The sequence below is a fragment of the Chiloscyllium plagiosum genome, chromosome 32 (assembly GCF_004010195.1).
Source record: "Chiloscyllium plagiosum isolate BGI_BamShark_2017 chromosome 32, ASM401019v2, whole genome shotgun sequence".
Lineage (NCBI taxonomy): Eukaryota > Metazoa > Chordata > Chondrichthyes > Orectolobiformes > Hemiscylliidae > Chiloscyllium > Chiloscyllium plagiosum.
Window position 1 is genome coordinate 32,275,146 of NC_057741.1, and position 11,115 is coordinate 32,286,260.

At 42.8% G+C, this 11,115-nt stretch overlaps 1 protein-coding gene across 2 annotated transcripts in view; it reads right to left on the reverse strand.

Moving 5' to 3' along the window:
• Window positions 1-255: 255 nt before the first annotated feature.
• Window positions 256-11,115, reverse strand: part of LOC122539488 (alpha-synuclein-like) — a 75,295-nt gene continuing 64,435 nt past the window's right edge. For both annotated transcript variants that reach the window (XM_043674386.1, XM_043674384.1), the window contains exons 5-7: window positions 5,127-5,219; window positions 895-923; window positions 256-756 (exon numbers count right to left, since the gene is read on the reverse strand). In XM_043674386.1, coding sequence (XP_043530321.1) covers window positions 747-756; window positions 895-923; window positions 5,127-5,219 — 132 coding nt within the window. In that variant the 3' untranslated portion in view covers window positions 256-746. The remainder of the gene's footprint in view (window positions 757-894; window positions 924-5,126; window positions 5,220-11,115) is intronic.

Sequence of the window (11,115 nt, forward strand, 5' to 3'; positions counted from 1 at the left end):
CTGATTGTGCAATTTCACGCACTCACCCCACCTCTCCTTTTAATTCCTCTTATTCTCCTCACCCCTGGGAAGGTGGTAACCAGGGCTTCACCCTGAAGGAATAACAGATGAGAACCAGAATGTCAGGGTGTAAACTTGTACCCAGCACAAGGTGGTGGAGTTCCCACTTTCTGCACTGGCCCAGAGCTGGTGTCTTCAGGCTTCACCACACACGTTGCTGCAACATAACCCATGGAACAGACTCAACAGCAGTCAGAGTTTTGCATATTCAGTTTAATTTGTTTCACAGAAACACCAGATATTTACATACACTCGTCAAAAAAAACCCACCAGCACAAACTGATTTCCATTGTCACAGTAGATAATTGTAATGTGCATAGCTCCATGCTGACCATTGCATACACTGTACATACAACAAAGTTCTCAGCAAACGGAATTGTCATACATAGAAAATGGAGCAGTAAATAGGTAACACCAAGAGATACAAACACATTCACACAAACGCGCACACTCACAGACACATTAAACACACACATACACATGATGCAGGCACACAAAACCTTTCTTTTTTACACATACACAGGATAGCATGAGACAGATAGGCAGTTTTGTACTGTTGAACCCAAACACTATGTCTATGGAACTGAGCGGGTCCTCTCCCAGGCCCTCATTTCAGTGGGAGGGAATCACTGGAATGAGGCCTGGTCAAAAGCCACAACACTCTTGAGTACAGCGGGTGGAAGACTTCAAAGAACACTGTAAAAAAACATACACACTTAAAGAAAGAATTTTACAACCAGTAATATCTGAATTTGAAGTACATTCACATAGAAAAAGAGAGAAGGAGCAATAAAAGAGTTCTTGGTCAGTGTGCCCAGGTCTGTGGATACTCACGCTTCAGGCTCATAATCTTGATATTCGTCCTATATAGGGTGGAGAAGGACAGAAACATCAGCTTACAATCAAAAGTTTCCGATTTTCTCTATCCGTGTCAGGATGAGCCCCTGAGAGGTGCTATCTCTGCATGGTTACCACCCTGAGCCAGCAGGGTGCTTTTTAACAGTATTTGATCCTGAATTCCCACCCGCTCTTGAGGGAGGGGCCCCAATTGCATGAATTGGTAATTAAAACCTGGTGAGATCGGCCGAAGGATAACAGGGACTTCACACCTCTGAGGCTGAACAATTGTCCACATTGTCCCTGCTACACAGATAGATGACAATTTGGTAACTGCATTACCTTCTCCATATGTAAAATGTATCTCTTTAAAACGCTCATTTGTTCCGGGTTTGTGCACATGCATTTATTCCCCAATTCTAAATGTGTTGGAGAAGTTGGTTGTGAGCTACGTTCTTGAATTGCTGTGCTATACGTGGTATGGGTTAAGAAGGAAGCTCCAGGATTTTGACCCAGTGACAGTGAAAGGAATAGCAATATATTTCCAAGTCAGGATCCAGAGAGGCTTGGAGGGGAACTTGTAGGTGCTGGTGTTCCCAAGTATCTGCGGCCCTTGTCCTTATGGATGGTAGAGGTCTCAGGTTTGGATGGTGGTGGAGACTTGATGAGTTGCTGCAGTGCATCATGTAGATGGCCAACACTTTGCCACTGTGCATCAGTGGTCGAAGAGTACATGTTGAATGCATTAGGTAGGATGCCAATCAAGTGGACTGCTCTGTCCAAGATGGTGTCCAGCTTCATGAAAGTTGTTCGGAGCTGCACTCATTCCATCACACTCCTGACTTGTGCCTTGTAAATAGATGGTGGTTAGGCTTTAAGGAGTCAAGAGGTGAGTTACTCACTGCAGGATTCACAACCTTAACTGGCTTTTGTAGTTACAACGCTCACGAGTGCCTCCTGTTTCTCACTTGTATGGGTTCAGAAATTGAGAGTGTGTGTCAGTGTGGATCCTGACCTTTGACCTCACATTCCCAGCAGGCAATGCTAGATAGCAACCAGAACTGGCAAAGTAGTTAACATTTAGTCTCTAGTGGTAGGCCTTTTACCAAATAGCAGTTGATGTTTGACTGAGACATTTTTTGGATAAGGGATCCTGACACCATCTGGGGAGGAACATTCCGGGGCAGGGGTGAGAGAAGCTGGAAAATGGTCAGCTGACTGGGTGGGTCTGCCCTGAACCCATAAAGCAGTGGACACAACCAGTTCCTAATCGGTCTACCACCCCTCTAGGAACCCTCACATCCTCTCAAACTGGTTGGGTAGTTGGGACCACACCCAGGTCCATGGGAAGGCTTGGTGGATCCTCAAATGAATTAGAGCCAGGCACTTTGAGGTTTTTTCATTTTGCAGTTTGGGGAGATTGGTCAAGAACTTGTGGGTGGGAAGGAAAGAGAAGTGCTGTCTCCTTGGTGGAGTAGGGTGGGGTGGTGTGTGACCCTGATGGATACCCACCAATGATAACTCCCCCAAAAACCCACACACCAGACCTTTTGATCACATGGGCTTCTACTACAGACAACCCATTGTAAGCCACTAATGGCTCCCAATAGCAGGTATTCATTCTCCCAGGCTGACCTTCACCCATTCCTTTGTCTGCCCAACCATTTTTCCCTCTGGACTCCATCCTCCCCCATTGTCTACCCCTTCCTCCTCTCCTTTAGCAGATATACCAAACATTACCTAGCTACAATCAGTTCTGAAGAAGGATCACTGGACCCAAAATGTTAACTCTGACTTCACTCCACAGATGCTGCCAGACCTGCTGAGCTTTTCCAGCCATCTTTGTTTTTGTTTCTGATTTCCAGCATCCGCAGTTCTTTGGTTTTTCTGTTTAGTACAAACACTTCACTTCCTTTCCACTGTTTTAAGCATGCTAAACAAAAATTACAATTCCAACTTTTGCTGAGCTGCCTGTGTCAACTATATTCTGGTATGGGCCGCTTAATATTGGCAATGAATTGACTTATAAACAAGCTGAATAATGGTGGGTGGGCTGTCAATTTTACACATGTCCTTTGTATTGCAGGGCAAGCTCAAGAGGTTGGTCGGAAAGTAATGGACTGGGAACTCTCCCTACATTATGGTACCCACCCTCTGTCCAAAGCACATCCAATGAAGGGCTGAAAATATCCAGCCTTTGGTCTCCATAGGCTCAAAGGAGAACCAAGAACCTACAGCAGAGAAACAGGACACTTAGACCCAATGCTCTCTGCTGATATTTTTTAAAAATACAGTCCAAGAATCTCTCTATTAATTACTTTCCTCTTAACAGATTCTGTTATCCCAGCTTTTGCCAGGTGTGTCCCACATAAGCTTCATGCCACCCCAAAAATGCGGCAGTGTGAACTCTTCCAAATACTCCATGTTGTAATTACTATCCAATCCTTACATTCTGTGAAAAGAAATTCTTCCAAACTATTGCAAAATCTGATTGCCGCTATCTTATCTTCAGTTACTCTGGTCCTAAACTCATCCACAAATGGGAACAGTTTGTCCACATCTACCTTGTCAAGTTACCCTTATTACAAGTGTGAGGTTCTGTAGACTGTGTTTGGGGACAGTGCATGTAATTTAGGATACAAAGGAAGATTGAGGATAGCCATATGACTTGTTGACAGTAAAGTTGTGTGACTGAAGGATTTCTTATTGGGATTTCTTATTGAAGATTAGAAAGGGACGTAGACTCTTTAATTGAGAAATAGGGGCAAGGTCTTCAGACAATGACAATGGCAAAAGCATCAGCACTGATGAACTGTTCATCTCAAAAATTTCAAAAATATACTCGGATGTGTTAGCTTTTGTAAGTGATTAGATGCCAATTATCAATTTAGTTTCACAATGGAATGAAGTTGTGAGTCAAGAGGTCAAAAGCTACTCAGCATTTTTACTTGGATACAAGGCCCATATGTTTTTGAGATGGACTTTGAGAGGAGTAGGACCACAGTACAGGGTTATCCTCAAGCCTGCAATGAAAGAGCAAGAGAGAGAGACAGACAGCAAAAGGGAAGGAGATAGGGAGACAGCAAGAGAGTGATGTAATAAGTGAGAGGGAGAGGGGAAAGTGGGGGAGAGAGAGAGAGAGTCTGCATGTCTTTATGCTTTACAATACATGAATTTGGTGGGAATTTCCACTCAGATTCAAGAGAACGCAATCATGAGGTTTTAAAGACAAAAAGAAGATTCATTGCCTCACTTTGTCTCAGAGAAAGGATTTCTGTGATAACGTACACCATGAATATCAATTCCACGAAAGGAATACAAGTTATCTCACTGGCAAAAGGAGAATTAAGTAGGAATTATTTTGGACTGGTTCCTGCAGAGTGATGTAGCTACTTAAGGGACAGAATGAGGAATATTCATAGAGGGTGATTTTTGGACAGTTAAGTTTTAACTGGAGGATCTTTTCCAGAGTTTAGCGCATTATTTGAATAATTAAATAGTTCAGTCATAGTCAATTTTAGATTGAGCGTTACAGTGACAGTCTTAGAACTTAAAATCTTCTTGTGCAATTGTTTTAACATATTGGGAATTAAAATCTTGTTTTTAAAGTAACATTTCTCTACTCGAATCTTAACACCATGCCCTTTACTCACTTCCAAAGTCCCACATAAGGAATTGTTAAATAAAAGCAAAATACATTGGATGCTGAAAATTTAAAATAAGCACAGAAAATAATGAAGAAACTCAACAGGCCTGGCAGCATCAGTGGAGAGAGAAACAGAGTTTCCTCAGAATCCAAACGTTCTAGGGATGTAACTGTTTCCTGAATTGTATGCAAGTCTATGGGAACTCAAGGGAATATGTATTTACAAAATGGAAGTAAGTGTAAATAAAAAAAAATTGAAGTCACCACAAAGCATTTCTCTATATTTGTACTCTGTTCTCATCACTGCTATTTAAACAACCGAAAGAAAGGGCATTCGAACAGTAATATGCCCTTTGAAGTTTTCCCTCAGAAACATGCAGTCAGGTGTCACAATCTGACTCAACGTTCAGTTCTAATGGTGTCACATTTTTAAACCTTCTCAATGGATCTCAGTCTCTTGAATTCAAACATCTGTCCAGCATTTTACATTTGTTGGTTTAAGGTTGCATTGTCTCTTCCTGAAGCTCGTTTAAAGCTCTCCTATTCTAAATGACCCATAATGAGAACAATTTCATGAACTTACCCCTGGGGCTGCTCCAAAGGCTTCGGTATCAGGGTCAATTTGGAGTGCCTCTGTGCTGTCCATCACACCCTCCTGAGGGAAAAGATCTTCATCCTGTCAACAGAGTAAGTCACCATCAATACTGTTGGATTTAATTGTATGTGCCATTTTAAAATGCTTAGTATTGTTGTTTGTTAATTAATCCTCAGAATGCCCTGCAAGGCTGTGAGACAGCAAAATGAACAAGCCCAGTCTGATGCTAAGCTACAGAGCCCAGTCTGACTCTGAGCTCCCGGGCTTATTCTGATTCCGAGGAACTAGGCCCAGTTTGACTCTGAGCTACCAGGCCCAGTCTGACTCTGAGGAACTAGGCCCAGTCTGACATCAAGCTTCCGGGTCCTGTCTGACTCCAAGGACCTATGCCCAGTCTGACTCCAAGGAACTAGACCCAGTCTGACTCAGAGCTCCCTGGCCCAATTTGGTCTCGAGCTACTGTGCCCACTCTGATTCTGAGCTCCCAGGTCCAGTCTGATCCCGCTGAGTTGACTGAGTTTAACAGTTACCTGGCCCATGGATTGTTTCAATATTGCTCAGGGAGCAAAAAGTCAAAAGCTTAGTTTCTGTGTCCAAGAGAGACTCATTTCCCTTTGTGCAGCTGGGAACACAACAATGCATTGGGTTGAATTTAATGCCCTCTACTCCAGTACGTTTGCAGAGGGGGCAAGTGGGAGAGCAGTGGGTGAAGACTGTCACTTGTTCACTTGTTTCCCATCTCGAAAGGGGGGTATAGAAAAGAAATGACCAGACATCATAAAGCGCTTTATAATCAATGACATACTTCTAGAAGTGTAGTCTCTTTTGTAATGTAGGAGGTAGAGTAATCTTCACACACGTAAGGTAAACTCCCACAGAAGGGAATGAGATATTGGCCAGATAATCTATATTTGTTATGTTGTTTGAGGGATTAAAACCATTGATCAGGTCAGGAAATGGGAATAAAAAGAGTAACATGGCACCTTTGATGGAGATCAAAGATGGAGCCTTGGTTTAACAATCATCTGAAGACAGCACTGTCTCAGTGGAGAGGGTCAACTTTGAGTTTTGCCCTCAATCCCTGGAGGGAGATTTAGACCTGGCAGCTCAAAGGCAAAGTGTGATTAACCAAGCCATGGCTACCAGACTTTGTACTCTGAGGGCTACAGAGGAGCAATGTAAAAGAATGGGCAATATCAGTTGGCCTAGACAGTGACCATATTGTTTCATATCCTATGAAACAATATTAAAATAATACAAGCAACGGCTTTATTTAACAAGGGCTAGGATATTATTTTATGACAAATTTGGACATGAGCATCAGAAAACCACCATTCCTTGTTCTTTGTTGGAGTCGTGCATCCACTGTTTTTTTATTTCTTTCATGAGAGGTGGGCAACACTGGCATTTGTTGCTAGAAGCCATTTCAGAAGGTCATTGTTGGTCTGGAGTCACATGGAGGCTGGACCAGGTAAAGACAGCGGATTTCCCTCCCTGAGGAACGTTAGTGAACCCGGACGGGATTTTACGAGAACTGATGATAGTTTCACAGTCACTCAGACTAGCTTTGTGCTCCAGGAATATTAATTGAAATTAAATTCCACAAGCTACTCGGGAGGGATTTGAACAGATGTCCTCAGAATGTAAGTCTGGGTCTGTGGCACTGCCATTATGCCACCATGACCCAATCTTTTGCCAGCTGGAAAACCTGATCGCTGGCATACTATGGAAGCAGTGGAAATCTGGAACTCTCTTAGATGAGATAGTTGTCAAGGCAAGGTCAAGTCTAAATTTTAAGTCTGATTCCATTACATTTTTTACGAGGTAGAGTAGTATGGAATATGGAACCATGCTGAGAGACAGATCAAATGCGAGGCAACTGAATAATGTAGATGTGAGAGGGTGAGTAGTCTACCTCTGTTCCTGTGGTTTGCTGCCTCTCACATACAACTGCGTGCTATTTACAAGATCTTTTTCTTCTCTGGAGAATCATGACACTGCCAGGAGACTGAGGAGCTAATAAATCAGTTGTCAAGCTGTCCATTAAGTAGCAAGACTGGTAAAGAATGGCAAAGTGATGGGGTCTAGTCAGAAAGGCAAGAACAGTTGGCAAGGTGTCAGTCAATTGGCACTGATAATGAGTAAGCAGCACAGTTGGCAGGTTGCCTGGTATTGGCAGAAGGAAGCACATGGATAGGTCAGTAATGATCTGTCAGATAGCCACAAACTCAGTTACATTAATCATGATACATAATCTATTGTAATATACCCACTTTGTTTCATCCTTTCTCACCTAATGGCATGCCAACACCACATGGGTTGCAACTCTACAAGGAAGTGGCTCATCACCATCATCCCAAGGTCAATGAAGGATGCAGAATAAAGACTGGGCTTGCCATGACGCTCACATCCCGTAGACAAACAGAATAGATTTCAGCTCTGCAGCTTTCATTAAATTGATTGCTCTTGTTTTTTAAAATTCATTCACAAGACGTGGTCATCACTAGCAAGACCAGCTGTGGCTGCCTATTCATAACTTTTTTTTACTCATTCATGGTAGGTGGGCATTACTAGCTGTCCTGCATTTATTGCCTAACCCTAGTTGCCCAAGCAAAGGTGGCAGTGAGCTGCCCTCTTAAACCACTGCAGACCAGTGTGGTGTAGGGTGACTCACAATGCTGAAGGGTTGTTTGACTCAGCAACAGTGAAGGAACGCAACAGAGCTTCAGGTCAGGATGATGTGTGGCTGAGAAAGAAGAGCTGCTGTTCCCATGTATCTGTTGCTCTTGTCCTCTGTAGAAAGCTACCACCATACATTTTGGCAGCTCCTTGGCCATGGGTGACATAATAATCGGCTTGATCCCATTATTGCTTGATGCCTAGATAGAAACTGTCACATTTTAAGGCTTTGGGAGATCACTATTGTACTGTTTACCTAGATACTAGGCCGAATAAAACACCCTCATCATCATCATAGGGGATGCAGGATCCACCTAAAGGAGCAATTGGGGACTCTGAACATGCAAAAATAACCAAGATCAAAGTCCCAAAGCATGCCAGCTTAAGTAGGGATAATAAACAATGACATGATCAGGTTGATTCTGAAGCTGTTCAATACATGTGATAGAACACAAATGTTACAGCCATACTTGGGGTGGCACAGTGGTTAGCACTGCTGCTTCACAGGAGTGGTTCAATGCCACCCTCAGGTGACTGTGTGGAGTTTGCACATTCTGAATGTGTTTGCTCCAGGTGCTCTGGTTTCCTTCCACAGTCCAAAGGTATGCAGGTTAGGTGAATTGACCATGCTAAATTGCCCATAGTGTCCAGGCTAGGTGGATTAACCATGGAAAATTCAGGGATAGGGTAGAGAGGTGGGTTTGGGTAGGATGCTCCTCAAAGGATCGGTGTGGACTTGATGGGCCAAATGGTGTGTGCTTCCACACTTCTATGATAATGGAATGAGTGAGTGTGTTTACGCTGGGGGATTAAATAGCTCATAAAGGTGATACAAGAAATTAAAAAAAAATTGATGGATGCACTTTAGCCATTTCTTACTTTCATTTAAGTCACATTAAGACCAAGAAATTCACGCCAAAAGGCTAACCCTCATTGTGACTGAATATTAAAACAGTGTCTCTTAAACACCATCTCACTGTGAGCCTATTTTGAGGTTTGTAAATTGCTATCATCATACTGGGTCAAGAGTTGAGCAGAAATACTGTGAGCACAGGGCAGGTGGAGAGTGGAGAGAGTGAGATGCTGTTACCACAGGAGCGTTTTTAAGTAAAACACATTTTTGGAATCCGGATTGGGCCTCAAAAGATTCAGCAGTTAAACCATAAACAATTGTTTTTTCAAAAAAACATAGAAATTTAAAGGGGTGTTGCAGTTGGAGCCACTCCTGCCTCAGAGTGGGGTCACAGGCCAGACTTTGGGAAGCCTTGTATTTGAGGTTTGAACCAAAAGAACTGGTTCCTTACAGGAAGAGCTTTACAGATAATAAAGAGTAAAATAAACTAAGTCAATGGCACTGCACTCCAATTACTACCATGAACATCTGTTCATATAAACACAAGCAGGCCAAAGGATAAATCGAAACCAATAGAGTGGAGCAGAGAGACATGAACTTTACATCAGAGAATTCATGAAAGGGATCAGACAACAAAAGGAGGCTTAGAATACTTTAAATCATTGCTGATGTACAGCATGCTGCTGTGAAAATTAAAAACAGAATCTGATAGTTCCCTTAATTAGTAGAGAGCACAGTTCAGTTCCCAAGGACATCATTAATAATCTGTAAACTTCAGCAGTGCTAATATCATTCTGCGATCTGCAGGTTGCTGCATTAACATTTCACAAGGTGAATGCCTTCAAACCATTGCAATCTTCACTCTTTAATCTATGTTACCATTATTTCTGCATCTCTGTGATAGAAAGTGAAACCACTTCCTCACAACCTGTACAGGAGCTCAGCAGTAGGAGCTTAGCTGAGGAGTGCGGACACTGGAACGCTGAAATTTAAAAAGCAGAAAATGCAGGGAAAGAAGTCTCAGCAAGTCTGACAGCATCGGTGTGGAAAGAGGAAGAAAAACAGAGTTAATGTGTAAGATCTGTGACTTGTCATCAGAAAAGTGACAAGACGGATACTGCCAGACCTGAGATTTTCCAGCAATCTTTCTTTTTTTGTCTCTGATTTACAGCATCCGCAGTTATACAGTCATAGAGATGTTCTTTCAGTTTTTAAGTCAGAGATGTAATGGTTTTTGAACAATGGGTGGGTAGAATAAGGAAAAAAAGAGGGAAAGGGGGTGTGTTTGGTGTGGACTGAATGAGAGAAAGAAGGGTTACTTCTCCTGGGCCGCCAAGAGAGACAGGGTAAGAACAGAAACAAAAGAAATGAGTGACTTAGAACAGAAGCAGGTGGCAACTTGCTGAGGTTAATGGATAGATAGGCAATGTGACCAAAGGTGAGCCAGAGCTGTTCAATGAGTGGAAAGCAAAACAATTCTGAAACGAATTGGCTTGCATTTAACTGGGGTCTAAGAGCGAAAGGCATCATGGGTGTTAGATTAGATTAGATTCTGTACAGTGTGGAAACAGGCCGTTCGGCCCAACAAGTCCACACCGACCCTCCAAAGAGAAACCCACCCAGACCCATTTCCCTCTGACTAAAGCACCTAACACTATGGGCAATTTAGCACGGTCAATTCACCTGACCTGCACATCTTTGGATTGTGGGAGGACACCCACGCAGACACGGGGAGAATGTGCAAACTCCACACAGACGGACAGTCGCCCAAGGCTGGAATTGAACCTGGTCCCTCGTGTTATTGTTTTCACTTCCAGGAGCTGTTTATAGCCATGAGTTAAAACTGATGCACTAAGACTCTTGTTAACATTCCACATCATTTTCTCTTTACTTGCTGCTGTAATAAAGATACTTGTCACAACCACTTATATCTTGTTTTATTGGTTTGTGCAAATGAAGAGGTAAGAAAGGCTAGTATAGCTTTGTTGACTAATTTATTGTAAAATCATTAAAAACTTCCAACTTATGAGACTGGCACTCAATTCCATCCTGAGGGAAAGCTGCACAATTGCCTACACTCTTCCAATGTTAAATTGATACGTAGCACATGTAAGATATCCTGGGGTATTATTCAAAGATGGGAATGGATTCTTTTTGAGTGTCAATCAACATTTATTTTTTAATCACCCACCGTCCTACCAGACCATAGGGCAGAACATGACTGAGCAGTTATTGTGGGATCATTCTGTGCTGCTGTGCCTGTCTGCACAGCAAGTGACCAGATGTATTCTTGAGATATCCTAAGAGTCTGGATTAGAGTGGTGCTGGAAAAGCACAGCAGTTCAGGCAGCATCCGAGGAGCAGGAAAATTGACGTTTCGGGCAAAAGCCCTTCATCAGGAATAGAGGCAGAGTGCCTGCAGGGTGGAGAGATAAATGAGAGGAG